Here is a 21,769-nt window from a genome sequence, read left to right as displayed (position 1 = left end):
TGTTGCTTAGATAATTAGACAATTCATGAAAAAGAGAAAACGAGAGGACAAGAGAGTAAGAAAAGAGAGAGAGAGAGAGAGTAAGAAGAGAAGAAGAATAAAAGAGGATATATGCATATACATTATAGATAATTGTAAAATAAGGATGGTTTAGATAGGCAAAAACCAACTGATGTTCTGCCTGGTTTTATTGTACAATAATATTCATTCATTTTGCTGCTTTTATTGTATCATATTCACACACACACACACACATATATATATATATACTTGTGAGTGAGTGAGTGAGTGAGTGAGTAAATGAAGGAGAGAAAGATAAATAGCACGGGAATTCTGTTGGCCGCCAATATTGTTATTAGATGGGTAAACGAGGGTAAAAGTGAGCAATTGCCAAACCAACACCTCCACGGATTGTGAGGGAAGATGTTTCGGGAAGGCTGTTGCGGAGTCTGGTATAGGCACGCATTTCCTTGTCGGCCCAGTCGTCATAGACACAGCTCACAAGAGGCTCAAGTAGGGTTGCTACAGGATACTCAATGGTCCAGCGAATGGGTTGACCCAGAGTGTTGATATAGGACACAATTGATCCAATAGACTCTGGTTCAGTCTTGCCGTCTTTGGACAACACAGGAAGGTTACCAACCCATGCACGTACAGGGCTCTCAGAGGATGTGAATTGCAACTGACACAGCAGACTGTTCTGGGCTACGGTTGTGATGTTCGATCGGCAGGTCTTTGGGCCACAGAGAGTATCGACCTGTGTGTCAACTTCGTTAGGCTGAGACGCGTGTAAGGGAACCAGGCTGGACTGGTAACTGCAGCGTGTCTGATAAGCATTAAATGGCCCGCATGTCAAGGAGTCTGCCTCGTTGGGCAACAGGACTTCTTCCAAAGTTTTTTTGATAGACGTCGTACCCGTGACTAGATTTACGGTCGACAGTGAGCTTGTTGCGTTGTATTCTTGAGTAAAGACGATACGGTTGGGTGAAAGTTCGCTATTGAAAGGCTTGGACAGTAATGTGATACTAAAGTAAACCACAAAAAGGAACCAGATGGTTCTTGAGACTGTCGAATGTGATCCGGCTACCTGAACCCAGGGTAAAAGCTGGATGATGATCAAACCGAGGGGTAGGCAGATCAATTGATAAATCGCAGTTTCGGGTGTGCCGTCAGCTGTCGTGTGGCGCATAGAGTCGATGCTGAGGTAAAACAGCTCGCACATCAGAATGGTGGGCACAAGTACTTGGACAATGTAGACAGTGGGAGGGCGGATGTGGCGGTCGCGGGGTAAAGTGTGGTAGAGGATAGTGGCCAGGGTGCTGCTGATCAAGAAATAGACAGCAAAGTATGCACCAGCGAATCCCTGCGAAGTCAAGTGTGCGGCGAAGACCACAAATGCCCACCAGAAAAGCGTCAGTCCGTGCATCTGAGCATCGAAGCGATCAATGGATGACAGCCAATCGGTCTTCTTAGACAGATACGCACACAGAGTACGGGTTGCCAATAAAGCAGCTACAGCCACAGTTATGATATATAAGACTACATCGAGAGTGGAACCATATGTAACCTAACAAGGAAAACAGAAGGGCGTGTTTTGTAAACAGACAAGTCAAATTAGTGTAATTCGATCGAGCAATTACTCAAACACATATACACACATATACATGCACTATACTTCTAAGATGCCTTGGGATTTGCCTGCCTTTTCCGTTTTTGTTTATTTCCGCCATACTTACCAAAGGATTAAAGTAGAGCGTAAAAGCGGATCCAGCGACCACAAAGAGAGCAATCAGAGCAGCAGCGATCAAAGTGGCCACGAGCCCTTGAAGTGCGATGTGAATTCTTTTCAAGAATGCGCGACTCTTGTTTCTGAAGCCGTCCACCGACCGCAGACTGACGATATTCCACACCAGGGCAATCAGGGGGACCAAGACAAGGGCAACAATGTTGATGATCTGGCATGTTTCGAAGCTATAGACAATCATAAACCGGCCAAATACGTCAAAGAATACCATGTTCTCGCTCGTAGGAGATCCCAACAGATGTTCATCGGACTCATCAATACCACGTACGGCCCCGAGAGCCATTTGGCCCATGTGTTGGAGTGCATTTGGGGTAGTGTGGACCAAGTCATCGCGAGAGGTGTGGTAGAATGCTCGGGGAGTGTAGAATGCAATGTCAAGACCTGGAACACCATTGGCAGTAAAAGTGCTATAATCAGTATCACTAACAAAAAAAAAGAAGAAGTTATACATATAGCATAGAATATTCTTGTGATTTTTTTTAGCTTACCTCTTGAGTAAACCGGCAGTCAACAAGTCATTTCCAAGGGTAGATCCATGTACATAGTGTGCACTTGGGGAGGATGCAAGTGCATGGACAGCCTTGAGGTTGTTTCCTCGGAACAATAGAGCACGTCCTCCTGCACCAGTACCCTCTAAAGTTTCGTAAGTCAACAAAATTAAAATTAGTGATCGCCCAACCGAAATAAAGCTATTGATATTTATGTATCCTGGAGTTGATGTTCTTTACCAAGGTTGACAAATAGCTTGATTGTAGACCACCAAGGATGACGAATAAACTGCTCGGCGCCAATAAGACCGGCTTCTTCAAAGTTGTTGAACAAGAAGACAAGAGTGTTGTGTGGTGGATGTTTGATAAAGTACCGAGCCAACTCAATAGCCACAGCCACACCCATACCGTTGTCAGTAACACCATGACTGGTAGATACGCTGTCTTTACAAATAAGAATAAGAAAAATGTATATATATATATATATATATGTGTGTGTGTTAATGTCGTCATATCTTACCATAATGAGCATTAATCAACAAGGCTTCGTCAGTGTTATTTGACTGCCCAACAATTCTGAGCATAACATTTCGAGACTCCACAGACCAATATTCATCTAGAGTACAAGCAATCCATCAATCAATCAATCAAGCAAGCAAGCACTTTGAATATTATATAGATATATAATATTTCTTTCTTTCTTTCCTATTCCTATTCTTATTGTTAACTTACTTGGACCAAATTTGTTCTTGTTGAATACAAGAGGAGTGGTGTCGTTTGCAATGACATCAACCTGTAAACCTTTTGCGACACCCTTAGCCTGGAAATCATAAGCTAGTTCGACAAGCCAGTCTTTGATAACAGCGTTTCCACGCTGGTTTGCAGAGTGCGGCATATTAAACTTGCTGAGATATTCATTATAGCTGTGGAGCCCAGAAAATACATCCAGAGAGGCGCGTGCATCGGTGTCGGATTGGGGGACAGGTAATACGCTGCGTATGGAGAGCACCCAGAGCGAGATAAAGAATAAGAAGCCAAAGGTGAAAGCGTAGGTCTGGACTGTTTTGTTTTTGTGCAGAGGTTCTTCTCCTTCGACCTGTGTAGAGTGTCTTGGAAGAAGAGGAGTGCGCTCTGTTAATGTCGCGTCAATTGCATCAGTGGCTGGAGGAGCCATTCGCAACAGAAAAAAAAAATTAAAGTAAAGTAAAGTAAAGTAAAGAGAGAAAAAGAGAGAAAATATTATCTGTTCTCACACACTAGTGCATTGAGCAAATTAAAATATGTATATATATATAAGAAGGAGAATTATTAGATTAATAGTAGTATTCTGTGTGTGTGTGTTACTTGGACGGTTTGATTTGTATAAAAGATACAATAATCCCATCTATACATTTACCCATATAAAAGTATATATATATATATTTAATATAAGATAATAATCCTAGAAGTTTATCCAAGATGAGCCGAAATGTACATCAAAGTTCAAAGTAACCCTATTTGAGGTGCCTTATTGTGGGGTAATGTATTTATTGTAAAATGAAAAGAAAGAAATCAATGAATTGATAGATTTGGACAAATAAGCTTTACTCTTTTATCATCTTGTAAAATAACATTATATTCTATAGACACACAAAAGCACCCAAAGGGAAGTTTTTCTTGTATATCAAGGTAAAACAACCACAGACCATTACAGTCTATTTAGTACACTGTATCTCTATAAACATACATCTTTGATAAAAAAAGGAAAATATAAGAAGGACATGAAAGAAAGAACCATATGTAGCAAAGATGTAGTTGTCAACAGAAAGGATTGTGACGAATCAACACGTGCAGGATTGAAATCCTTTTTTTTATTTAATTATTTTATTTTATTTTATTTTTTCTTGCTTTGCATTGTTCTTCTTCTTTTCTGTATTGAAAATCACACCAGCTTTCAAGGCACACAGACAGACAGACAGACATATATATATATAAAGAAAAAGGATGCTCTCTACAGAAGGACCACTCTACTATATCATCATAACCCTCGTACTTCTCAAAGCCATTACCCGGGTAGCCTCCCACTTGTACAGATGTGCTACGGTCAGCGACTGTAACTCCAAAGACACAATCGATCCAAAAGTCAATCGACCGTACTATGACACGACTACTATTGAACCGAGTTATCACAGTTACTTTTAAAAAAGAAAAGAAAAAGGTCTTGTCCTTTTTATATACAATATCATACATGAGTAATACTGTTTGACATGTACATAGCTTAGAGAAAAAAACTATATATCTGTATAATACTTTGTATCGATATTGTTTTAGGGCAATCATTAAAGCCAAGTGATTGTTATTAATAGTAGAGTCATGCAAGGTATTCCTATAGACCAAGGGGATTTTATGTTATAATATAATATAATATAATATACTATAATAATCTCGGCTTATCTCACATACAAAGGGTTATTGTTGTTATTAAAAAAACAGGTTTCAAAATATATATATAAAGACGAAATCTTTCACATGAAACACAGTACCTTTAAATTTCATTTTAAACCAAAAAGGACAAAGCAAGAAGAAGAAGAAGAAGAAGAACAAGAAGGGCAAGGGCAATTATATATTTATATTTGGTTTCTTCAATCTTCTTATTGGATCAGTAAAATACAACAAAAAAAGAATTTTTCCTCTTTATGTTTGTATTCCAAAGCAAATAACAAATAATTGAGAGGCAACATATAATGAGAGTGAATTGTCACATAAGTATATAGAAGAGAGATAAAATCAAACACTATCTTTCTCGACATTCTGCATTTGATTGGTAGTCTCCAGCAAAGTACTCTTTTTCATGATCCAGTAGGAATCTATATATTTCATTTTTTGTTAAATAAATCAAGGAAAAGTACTATGAATTCAAATCATTCATAATATACACTTCATATATTTACCTCAACAGATCTGTAAAAGAATTTCTTAATTGTGATAATGTATCAGTATCAACATTTGATTGACTTGCCAGGGATGGTATCTCGACTACGATACAATTAGTATATCAAAAAGAAAAAAGAAAAAAGGTTAAATCTTACCAAATAATCGCAAAAGATGTTCTGCTCCATAAATGTCACAAAAGTTCCTGTCTGGGTAGGATTTGCGTACTTCTTCATACTGCTTTTTCTCAAGTCGATAGAGAAGAGAAGATCCAAGGGTCTTGCTGAAGTAGAGTCTGATGCCCTGAATGAATTCATTCAAAGTCTCATCATCTCTAATAAAACAGCAGTCAATATGCATACATACATACATACATATGATATAGTATGCATGGATTTAGGCATTGAGAAATAATTATAATTAATTTAATTAACATTTAATTAAAATTTAATTAAATAAATAGAAATTCATACATTATACGTCTTCCTCTTGCGTCTTGTCTATAATACTCAAGTATCTGATTTACAGAAGGTTCTCGTGGAAGATGAACAAGCTTAATATATATAGATATAGATATGTATGTATTTTTGTATACACAATACACCAAAAGAAAAGAAATAGATTTTTTAGATTAACCAAGTCTTTTATTAAACAATCTTTTATTTATCCATTTTACATATTTACATGATTATCTCTATACATACATTGCACACTACCCTAAATTATACACTATATATATATATATATACACTATGTATACCGTATATACCATATACACCATATATACCGTATCCACATTATATACCATATAAACATTATACACCATATACACCATATACACAATATACAAGTATATTGTTTTTATTTACCTGTTTATTCTTTGTCACATTCTCCCAATCATCGACAAGTAGTCCTTTGAGAATTTCAGGTATAGGTAGTTTGAATTCAGGTCGCTTAATATCATCTTCTGTTCGCGTTTTATCCATACTCGAATCTCGATTCCGTTTTCGCCGAGACTCTGTTGTGTCATTTAAATGATTTGATGTTGACGTGCTTGCTGAGGCTCGTGATGGTTTTCGTTTTAGATGAGTTTCTTTTAGTTGCTGTTGTTTCTGAAGGTTGGCGTCACTGTACTTTAAGACACGTTCTTCAGGAACCCATTCATCCCATCTGTCCAATTACCAATTATCAATTACCAATTAAAATTTAAAAAACTAAAAAAATTTAAAAAATTAAAAAGTAGTATATAGAATAATAATAATAATATGATTTGATTGTTGATTTTCAGAACTGGGTAGCTTACGTTTGTTTCCAGCCTTTGTAATGTACCAAGTAATGAGAGCCTTCAGGTTCTTCGGGATCATCTCTTTTTTCGCGTTTAATGATCTAAATGGGATTGTATTATGAGAAAATAGAATGTAAAAAAAATAAATAATATATGTTGAATGATGTAGATGTGATGTTATGAACATTGTATATAAAATGACTTGGGTTATTTATTGACCTTTGCTTCATATATAAGAGGTCCATGAAAGCAAAGAACACGTTCGTCTTTATCGAACCGAAACTTCTTTTCGTCCTTTGCCATTGTAGATAATAAAGTAATAAAAATTCAAGCCTTGTATTTTTGTATAACTCAAAATGCCGAGGACGTGGGGATTGAAATTGCAGCTGAAATTGAAATCGATAAAAATAGAAGAAAAAGAAAAAAATAGAGAGAGAGGAAATAAATAGTCACGCATGACGTGTCGTACAAAGTCAGTGGGTTGGTGGAGGGCAAAAAAAAAAAGGGTAAAATTACTTGTTGAGCAAAAAATAATAATATAAAATAATAATATTAAATATAGGCTTTTGCCCATTTCCTTCTTCTCAGTCTGGTTGGGATTTCCCTTTTTCAAAAAAAAAAAAAAAAAAGATAAAAAAAAGCAAAACTTCCCGTCGGGACGATCTCTCTTTCTCTCTTTATTTTTTGATTTATTTACTTTTTTTTATATATATAAAAAAAGAAGATAAAGGTGGCGATTGGGTTGTGTGGTGACTGTTGATTGTACAATAGATTAAAAAAAAATCTAAAAAATTTAAAAGAAAAAGAAGGACAAAAAGGACAAAAAGGAAAACACTGTACTTCGGATATGGCAATTTTCTCTTTGTTTTAATTTGTTTTAATTGTCATGGTAACAAATAAACAAGAATCTTGTATACAAATACACATTATTCTAATCGATTAACCTATTAATAAGCATATCATATCATGAAGAATTAAATAATAATAATAATAATAATAATATTATTATTAGGCATGACTTAATCATCCATCTATCTCTCTATTTCTATTTATCTGTGCATATTATACATATACACACACACACATATATATATATATGTGTGTGTGTGTGTGCGCACAAATAGGAGCTACCAGTTATTTGGGTCCAATGGCAATAAAGAGCTATATAAATAAATATATACTGTCTTTCAAGCCAATGTAATGTTTAATACAATACTGGCTGTTTTACATTAAATATACTGTTATCTGTATGGAGTATAATAGCTGGCTACCAAATAAGAACACACACACATATACTTCTTTAATTGCTACTACCTTGTATAGTTCTTCATTATTTTAATTCATTAAAGGAGTTTCTGAAGCAACATCCAAAGTCCCAAATGCTGGTGAGAGCTTCCAAAATTAGTAACCTCTGCCGAAGTTTTGGCGAATTGCCAACCAAAAAAAAAAAACCCCCCGCTAAACCAAGAAACTATTCTCAATCCGAATATGGAAATCCTCACCAACATTTAGAACTTTGGCGAGTGCTTCAGAAGCCCCTTTTATGAATTTTCTTTTTTTTTTCTTTAAAGAAAAGGGTAGAGGATGAGGATGCAGACTACTGTATTTTGGTGTAGCGCATATCATAATTATTTATTATTTTATTTAAGATTTTAGGATTTTTAAGGATTTTGGATTTAACTACACAAAACGGAGAAACGTCATGATTTGCAAATACACCAAAAAAAATAAATTGTATATATATTTGGGGGAGGAACGTTATGGACATTTTGGCAGGATGCTGATATGACATGCTGATGAGACCAAATTGAATAATTATACCTGACGTCACTCAAAATCACTATCTTTTTTCTTCTTCTTTTCTTTGAGGGTCATACTTTTATTTGTTAAATATTTCAAAAGAATCAAAAAAAATCATACGGGGCCGACACTTTTTGTGGGACACGACGTTTCTATCTTGGATTAGTTAATCCTGACCATTTCTCTAGTCCTTCAGGGTAAAACGATGTGTCCTGATACCCATACAATATATCTACTCAGTAGCCCTTAAAGTTAGACTTGCCAATAAAGAAATCATAAATAATCATACACTATATCATTAGCCAGTTATGCAGAGGATTATAAAGAGTTGTTGTCATTAAAGTGTGACGCAATATTGTTCAATGCTCTGCAATTTATTATCCTTCTTACGCGTATCATCTCTTTGTCTTTCTTTCACCTACTTATATTACCAGAAAATAACCCAAGCTTTGTCATTGAAAAAGAAAAGCCAGAACCAGTATAAAGGCACCAACTAAAGTTACAAAATAGTCGAGCCAGAGACAAAGGCTGAAGAACTCATTCTCCTTAAGAAAGTCAAGAAAGATAAAATGTACTTTTTTTCCTCCAAATATATAGAGCCATCATCCAAAGGTCATGACAGAATGGGTATAGCTTGTGCTCCGGAGAAGCAAAATGTCGGCTCCCTAAGATTAGAATCCGTCTTGTTTTTTTTTGAAACATTTAACAAGTATCAAGGTCTGACTCCCCCAATTTTATTTATTTATTTAATTTGGTACTCATCAGAATGTCCTACCAGCATGTCCGTAAGATTTCTCCCCCCCCTTTTTTTTTTTGTTTTTTTTTTTTCATCATCTATACATTCCGTCTTCTGAGCCCGATTCTTATCTTTACTCCGATCGCTCTTTTCTTTTTTTTTTTTTCAAGGTTCGATTTATATTGCTCGGTTTCTCTTTATCCTCTTTCTTTCTGCTTGGAAAAATTGAAATAAAAAAATGTCTTATTCTGCCGTATCGTCGATGTCTAGCGCAACACCCACTGTGGAGCCACTCTCTCACCTCCAGACACATCAAACAGCCAAGAAACCAGCAGAATTGGCCACCAAGCACAACACACGTCTCCTCAACACCGATAGTCTGAGCAGAGAATACAAGAGTGCCAACAAACGGCTATTGATGTTTGACTATGATGTAAGTAGCAACAGAGTATCTGGTATACTCTACACAACACATCGTCTAACGGCTCCAATTCCAGGGCACTCTCACTCCAATCGTCAAGAACCCTGCCGATGCACAGCCAACCCAGAACCTCTTGCGTTACCTGGCCGCACTCTGCAGAGACCCATCAAACACCGTCTGGATCATTTCTGGCCGCGACCAGGAATTCTTGCAGACCCATCTAGGCCACATTGAACGGCTCGGTCTTAGTGCCGAACACGGCTCTTTCATGAAATTGGCAGGTACCCACGAATGGATCGATATGCTCCAGAACGCAGACATGAGCTGGAAAAGCACGTGCCTAAAGATATTCGAAAACTATACCGCACAAACTCCTGGTACAGTTATTGAGCAGAAGAAATCATCGATCACGTGGCATTACCGCAATGCATTGGATCAAGACGAAGCGTAAGTAAAGCTTTATATTATATAGTCATCCTTATCTTTTTGTTAACTCTTTTGTATAGTTATCGTCAATCGCTGCTATGTTATGAAGAATTGAAAAAGATCGGAGGTGTGGACATCTTGGTTGGTAAGATGAACTTGGAGGTGCGGTCTCTGTTGGTCAACAAGGGAGAGGTTGTCAAGAGAATACAGACCCAAGAAGGACCAGCCGATTTCATTCTGTGTGCTGGTGATGACCAGACAGACGAAGACATGTTTCGTGCCCTGTGTGACGACAAGCGCGCTTTCTGTGTCCTGGTCGGGCCCCCTAACAGAGAGACTTTGGCCGGATGGTGTGTGGAGAGCAGTGAGCAGGTTGTTTCACTATTGGGATCAATGGTTCCTCAAGTCACAAATGGCAGCAATAGCTCTCTGTAAATTCCTTTTATTTTTAATTTTCTTTAATTTTCTTAAAAAAAAAACAAAAAACAATCATTACCACAAACTATTACAACTATTACTGTCATAACAACCGCCACCGCCATCATTACCACCGCCATCATCGTAATCTCTAATCAATAAATATAATAAGGTGTTTCAGTATAAAATGTTTAGATTTCATTTCTTTTTTTTTTTTTAATATACAAAAAAATGATTGGCTCTCACTAATCTTAAATGTAGATAATTTCAATCTATAAAACATCTAAGCTTGTTGCTTGGGTTGTTTATAGAATACGAATTTAGATTCTCCAGTTTCGTCTATGAATATTTCTTAAGAAAAAAAATACAAGAGCTTTCTACAGTCTTTTTATATTATTATTATTATTATTATTATTTATGTTATGCTGTTCGCCAGCGTATGAGGGGGAGAATCATTGAAGGAATTGCATCGAGGGAATTGAAAGAAAGAAAGAAAAAATTACTTTACATAGTAACTTATTTAACTCCGAATAGATATATATATATATATATATATATATATATAGATCTATATATACCTGTCAATTCCGTCGACAATTGCATGGTGCTTTTTTTTCATTATGTATCTAAAGTAAGGATTCTGAGACCTATAAGCTATGGGGGGTTTTTTTTAGTACATCCCTGTTCTTTTTGTAATCATTTCCTATAAGCCAATATGAAACAAGCCATTACCAAAAATAAAAATAAAAAGGTAATTTTAGTAAGAAATTAAGAAACAGATGCGGAATAATAATTGGGATTTTATATGACGTAATGCAATCCACCTCCCTCGTACGCTAGCGAACAGCACAAGTCACCGCAAAAGTAAAATAGAAGAATAAAAAAAAATTAACATCTAAAACTACTGATAATGATAAGGACAATGATTTATATTCTATATACATCTTAAAGACTCTTTGATCTTCTTTTACATAAACAATTCTGTCGCTTTTATTTTTGCTGTAAAAATATAGATATATAGATATATCTTGTTCATTCTGATTGGACAAGATATCACTATTTTCTTATCGATTCCACACTGCTAAAGTACTGAGCGCACGATCCAAGATGGTCCCAATTGCTGTATCAAAATAATAATATTAATAATAATATTAATAATATAATAGCTTACCTTGATTCTTTGTGTGGCATTTCTCCTCTAGATAAAGTCTTTGCCTGATAGAGCTGTCCATCTAAATTACAACAGAAAAAAAGTTTTATATACATGCCATTATCATTATCATATTTAGATTTAGATTTAGATTTAGATTTAGATTTATATTAGATAAACTTATCAGTCGATACTTTACTTAAAGATACAAGACTCTTGACATGATATAAGGAAGAAGATGACCAATCTCGTCCACAAGCGCCTAAAAAAAATAGATCCATCAGATATTTAGATATCTAGATCTATATTGTACTTTACTTACGAGCGTGTTGGATAGAAGCAAGAGTCTTGACTCTTTGAAAGGTACACATCACATCAAGGTTCCATGGTCCAGGAATAGTCGTATCAGGAATAGTCGTATCAGGAATTTCATTCTAAAGTAGGATTTAGTATATACAGACTATAATTTAAAAATATTACCGTTGTCCACCATGAAGCAACAAACACTTGGCCACTACGGCAAGAAAGAATTAGATAAACATAAAATATGTGACATTAAAGACCCGGCAAAAAGTAAATAACGTTACTTACCCAAAAGATACTCGGCTTCCAGGCTCATACACATTCAGTGGTGACCATTGGGCAGCATCACTGCATTTCTGAGCCATTCTCACCACAACCGGATGATATTTGTAATCTTTTGTAATTTTTTTTTATAGAAAAGATAGTAAGATAATCATCAAATTGTATATATATATATATATATAAACGTAAATATAAACTTACCCACAAATCTATTAATGCCATGCCTATCAATATATGACGGCGTAACAGTAGGCATAATTTCATTTTCACATGCTCCAAGGCTATCCCAAACACCTGCTGCTCCTCCAGGAACATCATTGGTCGACCACCATTTGGCTTGCCATAACTGTGAATTATATACCACTGCATTCTTTGATACATAGGCAATAAATGGTGCCCAGTTATCAATACCACTACACTGTCCAGGTGCAGATAAAGAAGCTTCAGATAAAGATAAAGATAAAGATAAAGGCAGAGGAGTAAGAGTAGGAGTGGGAATCATAACAGGCATGAGCTCATTTATCAATGTGGATGTGGGCATGACCATCGTTGGTGGTGGTGGGGGTATAAACGTGGGTATAAACGTGGGTATAGACGTGGGTAATAGCGTGTCAGTACTAAACTCAGTAGTACTGATTTCTAAAGATGAAGTTAATAATGATTGTGTACTGATCGAAACCAGACTAGACATGCTAGGCAGACTAGACAGGCTACTAGACAAATCAGTGGAAAGTGAGACAGGTGCTTCTGCTGCCGCTGTTGGTATAGACAAATCCGGGGTAGTCAAGTCTGCCGATGACAGTAAGGGTGGTGATACTGGAGGTAATTCTGAGGGCGTAGGGATAGAGATGATCTTTCTACTTGGTACTGCAAGTGAAGTGTCGATTCCTCCACCAGGTCGGCATGAACTAACTGCATAATATTAATGCAAGGTTAGGAGCTGATAAAAGATGTACATAAAAGACAATATCTAAATCTTGTACCTAATCATCTATCTTTTTCTTCTTCTTCTTCTTCTTATCTTTCTATACTATTAATTTCGTATGTGAATTTTTTATTATTATTTATTACCTGGAGACCAGTCTCCCATTGGATTTCCATCTGGCTTGCTACCCGAATACCACTTGGCCTTTATACAATAATGATTATAAGCTTATCAATTAAATCAATTATATATAAATATGTATATACCTCCCATATGTATCTATAGTGAATAACCAAAAGAGATATATAAAATGAGTTGCTAGCACATTTGTGTATATAAATGAATTTATCAAACAGTATATACGTACCCACTACAATAATCGTAATTGTAATAATTCAAAACCACAAAAAACAATGAGTGGTTAGATTTTCATGGTTGGTATACAAATCCAAGTAAAGCAAAATTCTTAATTCTTGACTAATGATTCTGCAACTTACTCGTACGATACTCGGTTTCCACCCGTATATCCTGTACCGGGAATCCATTGAGGCGCCGAACAGTCTGGATATACAAATGGTGCCCCACAATTAGCCCCACCTTTCATAGAATCCTTAATTCCACTATCAATATGATTATTTTCATAGGCCTGAGATGCATCTAATAAAACAGAATAAAATAAAATTAAAAAAGCAGTTAATTCAGATAAGTATAATTGATCGGTTGATTTTGAAGGAACTTGAGGATCACAATTCTTCTTTTTGTTTTTCTTTGGTCTCAATTGACCAGTGTATCACAAATCCAAAATAAAATAATATTAATATTAATACCCCAGAACATGACGCCTCCAAAACTAGGGAATGATTGGCGGGTCTCTAGTACAATCTGTTCCAAAGTCTGTAGTGGAACATAACCCCCACCAGCTGCGCTTTGACTGGCTGGTGCGCCAATATAGATCTTGACATCGGGGTTAGGTGAAACATGTGTAGCCCAGTAATCCCAGGTACCAAAATTCCACTGAGATGGTTTATCATAAGCCTGTAATCCACAAGGATTATTATCTACATAGAATCAGAATAAATAAATAAATAAATAAATAAATAAATAAATAAATAAATAAATAGATAAATGCGGGTAACATAGTTGTGGGGGGAATTTACAGAATTGAACATAAATTGCATCAAATGGAATCACATCCATGGCTGCCTGAAGGTTTGCATCAGGAAAAACACATTGGGGAGCAGCTGTCAGATAATACTTTTTGGTCGAAGACTTGTATTTCTCAAGCAATTTGGTCAAGAAAACAGGGTAGTCTACAAAAAACCAAAAGATGTTAACATTCACAAGCTGTATATTATATTATATTGTATTCTATTCTATTCTATTGGGCCCTTCTTACAAGTTGGACTTCCGCCTTCAATGTCAAGATCAATGCTACACAGTAATAATAATAATAATCAAGTTCGCGTTGAGTGAATCGCTCCATCAATTGTATATATTATTATTATTTTATTTTATTGTAGATCTTAAAACTAGTCATAGTTACAATATAGAGTCATAGTTACCCATCCAAAACCGCATCACCGAATGGTCGGGTGTCGGATGTTCCACCCAAGAAAAGATTCCAAATATTGTCTGCAAATTCAATTGCCTGGGACTCTGATGAAAAGCCAACCGAGCCTGTCGCCCCACCCAACGAAAGAGTAATGGCCTTTCCACGTTCCTGACAATACTTGATATCTTGTTTGACTCCATCACACTTCATCAGATCTGTACCCGGAAATACAGAGTCACCAGAATCATGACAAATCTATATGTATATAATATTCATACAAAAAAAAACATTTAAAATCATTTAAAATTAGCAATAATAATAATATTATAATAATAATATTCTTTTTTTGTTACATTGGCAAGATTGATACTTGGATACCCTCCGACAGAGAAGAATGTAGTCAAGAAGGAAATTGGAATAATGTTGGTCGTATCGTCATCGCAGTAGAATCGAAGTGGTTTCTGCCATCCATCTGTGTCTGCACTATTAGCAGCACCATAAGAGTTTTGACCCCAATCTTTTGTTTTTTTTTGGGAATAGAAAATAAGAAGAAGAAATAATGGGATTGTGAATGAGGATTATGGATTATAAGATGAATACTTGTATAAGCTTACAGTTTGCTATGTTGTTGTTGCAGTTGTTCTAAGAGAGAGTGAGAGAAACATGTTTGTATGTTAATTAATTGGAACAAGAAGCCTTAATATTTAGGGCTATAGATATAGATATATATATTATCAAGCTTACTTCAAATGCATTTACTGCTATGCTACTGCATATAAAGAAAAGGGAATAAAGAAGACGCATACTTTTAAACAGCAAGCGAAATTATATTCGACCAAGTTAAAGAAGCAGACAAAAAGAAGGTATCAAAGGAAAGAAAGAAAGAAAGAAAGAAAGAATAATGGTAGTAGTAATAAAAGTAACAACAGAGAATTTCAAAGGAATCCTTCTCTCTAGCTCTCAGTTACTCTAGTACTCTTATTCTTACCATCTCTTTCTCTCATTTAATATATACATTGAATATCTTGAAGCAATTCGATTTGATTCGATTTGATTTGATTCAATTTTTTTTAAACATGAAAAAGGTCACAAAAAATGCTGAAACAAGAAAAAGCTACTTAAGAAGATCATCACGATGAGTTGCTATTAAAACATCTTGTATGGTTGATATCCAATTTGTACCTTTACAATTCTAATGAATGGATTTGTTACAGGCTCACCAAACTATAAAAAAGAAACAAAGGCATAGATGGATAGAAAAAGGTGGTCAATTGACAAGATTAACAAAAGCTACAATCAAATGTCAAATATTGCACTACTGTAAAGCAACGCATCTTTATATCCTTTTTTGAATTTTGATTTGACATGTTAATATGTAATTAGCCTACCATTTTTGATCGGTGTAGAGCTACTTATTAATGATTGACAGACAGACAGATAGCCAAACAATATATGCGTGCTCTTTTATATTATTCTTAATATTCCTTCCTTTGTCTGTTAGACTTTGCTGTTATAATTTTCTAAAATGAAACAGATTTTTTTTTGCTACTATTATTCAATCAAGAGTGGTATCGTAAGAATATCAATGTATATTATACATTCTTGCACTATTGGTATGATATGATATGATACGATACGATGTCTGTCTGTCTATATATATATACTTAAAAGAAAAATACACATAAATTAATTGTGAGAAGAAGAATAAGGGACTAAATAACAAGTTCTTGATTACAAGCACTTTGCTAACAAATATAATATTATTACACTCCAAATAACCAAACAACCCAACAGGCCTTTAAATCTTTACCACATTCTCTTGTGGCCACCCTCTTTTTTTTTGTCTCTATTTGTTATAAAGATTCAAAATCCAATTCGTATCATTCTGGACCATAAAAGTATAAATAAATAAATAAATAAATAAATAAATAAATAAATAGATGTATGCATGTATGTGTATGTGTATATAGCGACTGAATCCCGGGTTATTCTTTAAATAAACCCCACTATGTACAAGATTTTTCTTTTTTATGCACTAAGGGGGGAGGGGGGTACTCAGTCAGGTTATTTGAAGAAGATCAAATTTAAACATTAGCCAATGATATATTTTTGTAGTCGAGGACACCAAAATGCAAAAAAAATACCACCCATAAAAGTATAACGTCGATGTTGTCTTTTTGTTAGAAATAATTAGAGTTCGAAGCCTTTTCTTTATATGTATTTCTATGCAGGCAAAACCTGTTATAGAAAAAGAAATATACATATAAGCACATTTAGTGAATCACGATCTTAATCTGTCGTTCCCTTTGAAACGAACTATAAGCAACATTACAGATGATCCAGTTGATAATGGCCATTATACCAATCAAGAGCAATACAATAGATTTGCTTCTACAACTTTTATGCCTAAAAAAAAGAAACATTTTTGGATCATGATCTAACTGTACTAGCAATCGCCAAGTTAAGGATGCTAGACATTCTATCATATTGTCATTACAAGATCGCAAGTATCATTTTTTTTATGTAGCTTTACTAAACACTGGAAATCAAGATATCTGATGATAACCTTTCTATCTGATAAAATTGTGGTGATCAATGTGACTAAGCCATATGGCCGTTATACTTTAGATGCTGCCCATCATGAACGGCGTTTCTTGCCAGAGTTAACAAGAAGCCCAGACACTACCGTTTTTATATCAGTTTAAGCATATACGATCAAAATTCGATAAGCTCTCTACTCACATGCGTTACCGAACATCGTCTGAATTTGGGTCACGTTTTGACTTGTAACCTTGCTCCATTTAGACGCTGGCTGATCAAGATACAAACCAAGCCAAACCTTTCGAAAGAAATGCTGTCGAATGCGGCGAAAATGCTATTTATCAAACCGAGTGATTTTTGAGAACATTGATTTTGAAAGAAATCGAGAATGAAACAAATTTGCGTATTTTGAGCATATATATATTACACATGCTCTATATATGCTCAGCCATTTGTTAGTGTTTCTCTACTTCTCTTATGTAAAGTGTCTTTCAAGTAGTTAGCAATATCACTAAAGGTTGTATAAGTATTTGGACGCGCACTCTGGATTTAGCCCCGATATTTGCTACTGTAATTTTTTCAGCAGTTTCATTTTTCTTTTTTCAATTGAGGATTTGTAACTTCCTAATAAGGGTATTAATTCCCAGATGTACATGAAAACGATTGTAACACTAATGATTAAATAATACATTTCTATTGGCTAATAAAAGGTTCTAAGGACGGTGTTTTAAATACTGCCAGTTCTTACAGTGACTGTATCTCTCTAATCTTCAATTCCTTTATTATTTTTCTCCCTTCTCTCACCAACCCCTCCTCCCCCCTTTTTTTTTGCGGATTTCTTGAGCCCCTCTTTACTCTTCTCTTCTCTTCACTCCCCCTTTTTTCTTCTCTTTTTAGTTTTCTTGTATACTTATTGTTTTATAATATGTCTACCTTTTCTCGTGTTTCTCGTATCCTTCCTCGCGCCTCTTTGGCTCTTGCCTCGCGTCCAGTTAGCCGTCCTGTTCTCGGTGCCGTCCGTCCTGCATTCAACACTCTGCGTAACTTTTCCTCTACCAGCCCAAAGTCTATCGCTACTGTCCAGCGTAAGCTTTCTTTCTTTTTTGTAAAAAATAAACAAACAAACAAATAAATAAATAAAAATACAATTGAAGGGTTTTCTTTTTATTATTATTAAATTAAATGTATGAATATATACACAAGCACAAAACAATTAAATAAACAAATAAAAACACCGTGTTTTGCATAGACGCTGCTCCTCAGTGGATTGGTGATGCCGTTGTTGACGGTGAATTCAAGCAATTGTCTTTGGCTGACTACAAGGGCAAGTTTGCAGTATTGGTAAATAACTCCCCTTTTTAAAATACCAATCAATCAATCAATCAATCAATCAGTCAGTCAGTCAGTCAGTCGAACAAACAAACGAACAAACAAACAAACAAACAAATATATATATAGAGAGAGAGAGAGAAGGGGGAGGGGGGGGTTGAGAGAAAGGGCGTTCCTTGGTTTTTTCTTCTAGCTATTTGATTCACTTATGTTTTTCTCTTTTTTAAAAAAAGGTCTTTTATCCTGCTGACTTTACCTTTGTTTGCCCCACCGAATTGCTTGCATACAGCGATCGTATTGAAGAGTTCCGTGCATTGGGTGCCGAGGTTATTGGTATCAGTGTAGAGTAAGTGAAGTTTGAATTTGAGTTGTAAAGTATAGGCAAGGCTTTTGAATATCAAATCGGCGATTGTATATACGTGATTTTGAGATTCAAAAAATTTAAAGTTTTGATTTGGAGATTTGAAACAAAACAAAAAAAAAGATATATGCATATGATTTTACGTTTGATTATATATATATATATTGATTTATTGATTTATATATATATTATTTTATTTTATAGCAATGTCCATTCTCACTTGGGTAAGAAGTGAATAAAATTCTTTCTTGGATTATTAATATTATTATTAATTGATCATAACAATTACAAACCAAAATCTGATAAACTAATATATTTATATATTTATATTTAATTTTAATAGCTTGGACTAATGTACCCAGAAAGCAGGGTGGTCTTGGTGCTATCCAGATTCCTCTTGGTAAATGAAATACATTACTTATATACGTGAAAGGGTATATTTCCTCCAACTAATTTGCTTTTTTTTTTTAAAAAAAAAAAAAAACCTACAATTAGTTTCTGATATCAAGAAAGATATTTCGGCCGATTACAATGGTAAATCATGATTTTAGATTAACAAAAAAGAAAAAGAAAAAGAAAAAGACCCCTTTTTCTTACCCTCTTATTTTGATTTTTTTCTTTCTCTCTCTCTCTCTTAGTATTGATCCCTGAGGCTGGAATTGCTCTCCGTGGTCTGTTTGTCATTGATCCAAAGGGTACACTTCGCGTGGCTCACGTTCATGATCTTCCCATTGGTCGTTCCGTCGATGAGACTCTTAGAATCATCGAGGCTATCAAATTCACTGATGAGCATGGAGAGGTATTTAGATCTATTAACTAAGAAGAATTGGATATATATATATATTAGTTGGGATATGGATGTGTGGGATTTGCTTTGGATCTACGGCGCCTTCCTTTCCTCTCCTGTTTATATTACTATTTTCTTCTTCTTCTTTGGCGTGTGGATCTTTCTGTGTGTTTGTTTTTCTTTTATAAAGTTTCTAACTATTATTTTTTTGTTTGTTTTTAGGTTTGCCCTGCCAACTGGAAGAAGGGTGACAAGACTATCAAGCCTAACCCCAAGGGATCTCAGGAGTACTTTGAATCTGTAAACTAAAAAGAAAAAAAAAACACACACAATCCTTGAGGGGGTTATTATTATATTATATACAAATCAATTTGTCTTTGTGTGTGTGTGTGTGTAAATAGGAAGAGAAAAAAAAGTATTAGTGACTAATGGTATAGCTTGATGCTTCTTAGCCAATTTAATATGAATTACATATACAAAAAAGAATAGAGGTTTTTATGTCAAGTCTATCCTATAGGGGGTACTCAGCCAGGTTAATTTGAAGAACCTTTATATCCAGAAAACGATATTATTGGACTAAAATTAAATAGCGATGTAGAAAAATTCTACGTCTTTTTAGGCGTAGAAATTACAAATTTGAAAACATTCGACTCTCTGATTGGCTTAATCATTAATTTTATATATATGAAATACGATACGGTCTCTTTTTTTTATATTATTCTTCTCCTTGAATAAGTCATAGAATTTTAAACGCAAATCAAGTGTACAGCTTTTTATTCATCTATTAAAACATGAAATTTTATTTTGAACAAACAACGACATTAGTTTTGACTGGCAATCACATTGCTTGGTGGAAGAAGTGCATATACAGATAGACAGAAAAAGAAAAAGAGAAAAGGGCGGACGCGGGGGCGGACATGGGAAGTTCACGTCACATTAACCGGAGTTTGTAAATGCAGAAAACATGGCACACGTCCAAAAACGAATATTTGAAAGGCAAAATATACATATATATTTTTTTGGAGAGTGGAACTTTAGGTCCCAGTTTATATATTTTATCTCAATTCTTTATTAGTTTCTCTCTCCCCCTTTCCTCTTTTTTCTTCTTCTTCTTTCATCTTTACTATACGACATTTACTGTCGAAAGATATTCAAGGTAATAAAACTAATATCAAAAATAAAGGCAAAAGATATATAGTAAACGAGATGATGTGGTAATGAATCATACTGACGAATAAAATATTATAGAATGTCAGATAGCAAGGCAGTCATCAAGAGTGCTGACATGAGCGAGGAGATGCAGCAGGAGGCCATTGACTGCAGTACACAGGCTTTGGAAAAGTACAACATCGAAAAGGATATTGCTGCTCATATCAAACGCGAATTTGACAAAAAATACGGTAATTTCTCTTATACATATATAAATATATATAAATATTGTCAATTATCTCTAATTTATCTATTGTATGTATCATATTAAACTTTTTCCTTTTTCTTTTTAGGACCTACATGGCACTGTGTTGTCGGTCGTAACTTTGGTAGCTTTGTGACTCACGGTAAGTAAATAAGTAAATAAATACCTATATATAAAAGACATTATTACTTTACAACCAAGATGCTATTAAATCACATTAATATACAACGTGTATGCGTGCGTGTATGTGTAAAGTTGTCTGTGGGTGTATCTATGTGTGTCTGTGTGTCTGTGTGTATGTGCTTATGGTTCTTTTTTTTATTTTTTTATTTTTAGAATCTAAGCATTTCATCTACTTTTACCACGGCCAAATTGCTATCCTCTTGTTCAAGTCTGCATAAACTTTAAACTAAACTAAAATCAAACAAATCAAACAAAAAAAAGCAAGAAGACATGAAGCAAATACACCACGATACCATATTATCAATAATCTACATTTTAACTACAAACAAGAAAGAAAAAGACATGTGAATGTGTGAATGTACATGTGTATGTGTGAAGGAAGAGGAGGGAAGACCAAAGAATAGAGGGGGGAAAGGGAGAAGGGATCTTGTTTTGTTGTTTTTTGATTTTGATTTTGTTGCTTAAAGAATTCAACATTCAATTGCTTGCTGATAATGATAATCAAGATATTTAAGCCATACGAATTCGCTTGTTCCCCCCCTCTTCTTCTTTTCTATGTGTATATATTATAATGTATGATGTAATTAATGATAATTTTTTTTTTAAAAAAAAAAGACATTTAGAAAAGTGCATTATAATAAAGTAAGGTCATAGT

General features: G+C 34.8%; 6 protein-coding genes across 6 annotated transcripts; 3 read left to right on the top strand and 3 right to left on the bottom strand.

Moving 5' to 3' along the window:
• Positions 1 to 147: 147 nt before the first annotated feature.
• Positions 148 to 3,481, bottom strand: PHYBLDRAFT_77716 (hypothetical protein). Its single transcript, XM_018443290.1, has 6 exons — positions 3,025 to 3,481; positions 2,813 to 2,908; positions 2,533 to 2,736; positions 2,293 to 2,437; positions 1,737 to 2,226; positions 148 to 1,567 (listed from the first exon to the last, which is right to left on the bottom strand). Exons 1-6 carry the CDS (start codon positions 3,464 to 3,466, stop codon positions 356 to 358), a joined length of 2,589 nt encoding a protein of 862 aa, XP_018293518.1. The 5' UTR covers positions 3,467 to 3,481; the 3' UTR covers positions 148 to 355.
• Positions 3,482 to 5,065: 1,584 nt separating this feature from the next.
• On the bottom strand, positions 5,066 to 6,790 carry PHYBLDRAFT_143719 (hypothetical protein; the record flags this gene model as incomplete). Its single annotated transcript, XM_018431051.1, has 7 exons — positions 5,066 to 5,138; positions 5,223 to 5,307; positions 5,361 to 5,536; positions 5,676 to 5,755; positions 6,072 to 6,372; positions 6,506 to 6,588; positions 6,707 to 6,790. 7 exons carry the CDS (start codon positions 6,788 to 6,790, stop codon positions 5,066 to 5,068), a joined length of 882 nt encoding a protein of 293 aa, XP_018293517.1.
• A 2,495-nt stretch (positions 6,791 to 9,285) lies between these two features.
• Positions 9,286 to 10,471, top strand: PHYBLDRAFT_38457 (hypothetical protein; the record flags this gene model as incomplete). The annotated part of the gene is made up of 3 exons (XM_018440107.1): positions 9,286 to 9,456; positions 9,521 to 9,891; positions 9,951 to 10,471. 3 exons carry the CDS (start codon positions 9,286 to 9,288, stop codon positions 10,303 to 10,305), a joined length of 897 nt encoding a protein of 298 aa, XP_018293516.1. The 3' UTR covers positions 10,306 to 10,471.
• Positions 10,472 to 12,290: 1,819 nt separating this feature from the next.
• PHYBLDRAFT_98039 (carbohydrate-binding module family 5 protein) lies at positions 12,291 to 14,984 on the bottom strand (the record flags this gene model as incomplete). Its single annotated transcript, XM_018444041.1, has 9 exons — positions 12,291 to 12,463; positions 13,094 to 13,151; positions 13,302 to 13,317; positions 13,445 to 13,604; positions 13,775 to 14,005; positions 14,105 to 14,257; positions 14,344 to 14,378; positions 14,510 to 14,754; positions 14,853 to 14,984. Coding segments are annotated over 9 exons (1,203 nt in total), but the record flags the coding sequence as incomplete, so codon positions are not given.
• A 2,951-nt stretch (positions 14,985 to 17,935) lies between these two features.
• On the top strand, positions 17,936 to 19,994 carry PHYBLDRAFT_132693 (hypothetical protein). Its single transcript, XM_018429515.1, has 8 exons — positions 17,936 to 18,125; positions 18,290 to 18,381; positions 18,603 to 18,715; positions 18,935 to 18,954; positions 19,074 to 19,130; positions 19,226 to 19,264; positions 19,369 to 19,529; positions 19,740 to 19,994. The coding sequence occupies exons 1-8, from the start codon at positions 17,966 to 17,968 to the stop codon at positions 19,824 to 19,826; spliced, it is 729 nt and encodes a 242-aa protein (XP_018293514.1). The 5' UTR covers positions 17,936 to 17,965; the 3' UTR covers positions 19,827 to 19,994.
• A 618-nt stretch (positions 19,995 to 20,612) lies between these two features.
• Positions 20,613 to 21,444, top strand: PHYBLDRAFT_132691 (hypothetical protein). The gene is made up of 4 exons (XM_018429514.1): positions 20,613 to 20,673; positions 20,766 to 20,917; positions 21,020 to 21,073; positions 21,268 to 21,444. The coding sequence occupies exons 2-4, from the start codon at positions 20,767 to 20,769 to the stop codon at positions 21,330 to 21,332; spliced, it is 270 nt and encodes an 89-aa protein (XP_018293513.1). The 5' UTR covers positions 20,613 to 20,673; position 20,766; the 3' UTR covers positions 21,333 to 21,444.
• The last annotated feature ends 325 nt before the right edge of the window (positions 21,445 to 21,769 follow it).

Source organism: Phycomyces blakesleeanus (assembly GCF_001638985.1).
Source record: "Phycomyces blakesleeanus NRRL 1555(-) unplaced genomic scaffold PHYBLscaffold_7, whole genome shotgun sequence".
Taxonomy (NCBI): domain Eukaryota; kingdom Fungi; phylum Mucoromycota; class Mucoromycetes; order Mucorales; family Phycomycetaceae; genus Phycomyces; species Phycomyces blakesleeanus.
The sequence above is the reverse complement of the archived record's forward strand: the minus strand, read 5'-3'. Positions and strand labels throughout refer to the sequence as shown.

Coding starts and splice junctions, on each gene's coding strand:
- PHYBLDRAFT_132691 (XM_018429514.1), top strand. CDS start 20,767: ATGTCAGATAGCAAGGCAGTCATCAAGAGTGCTGACATGAGCGAGGAG. Junction 20,918..21,019: donor CGAATTTGACAAAAAATACG/GTAATTTCTCTT, acceptor TTTTCTTTTTAG/GACCTACATGGCACTGTGTT. Junction 21,074..21,267: donor TGGTAGCTTTGTGACTCACG/GTAAGTAAATAA, acceptor TTTTATTTTTAG/AATCTAAGCATTTCATCTAC.
- PHYBLDRAFT_132693 (XM_018429515.1), top strand. CDS start 17,966: ATGTCTACCTTTTCTCGTGTTTCTCGTATCCTTCCTCGCGCCTCTTTG. Junction 18,716..18,934: donor GTTATTGGTATCAGTGTAGA/GTAAGTGAAGTT, acceptor TTTATTTTATAG/CAATGTCCATTCTCACTTGG. Junction 19,530..19,739: donor TCACTGATGAGCATGGAGAG/GTATTTAGATCT, acceptor GTTTGTTTTTAG/GTTTGCCCTGCCAACTGGAA.
- PHYBLDRAFT_77716 (XM_018443290.1), bottom strand. CDS start 3,466: ATGGCTCCTCCAGCCACTGATGCAATTGACGCGACATTAACAGAGCGC. Junction 2,909..3,024: donor CAAGAACAAATTTGGTCCAA/GTAAGTTAACAA, acceptor CTTGTACTCTAG/ATGAATATTGGTCTGTGGAG. Junction 2,227..2,292: donor ACTGCCGGTTTACTCAAGAG/GTAAGCTAAAAA, acceptor TTTTTTTGTTAG/TGATACTGATTATAGCACTT.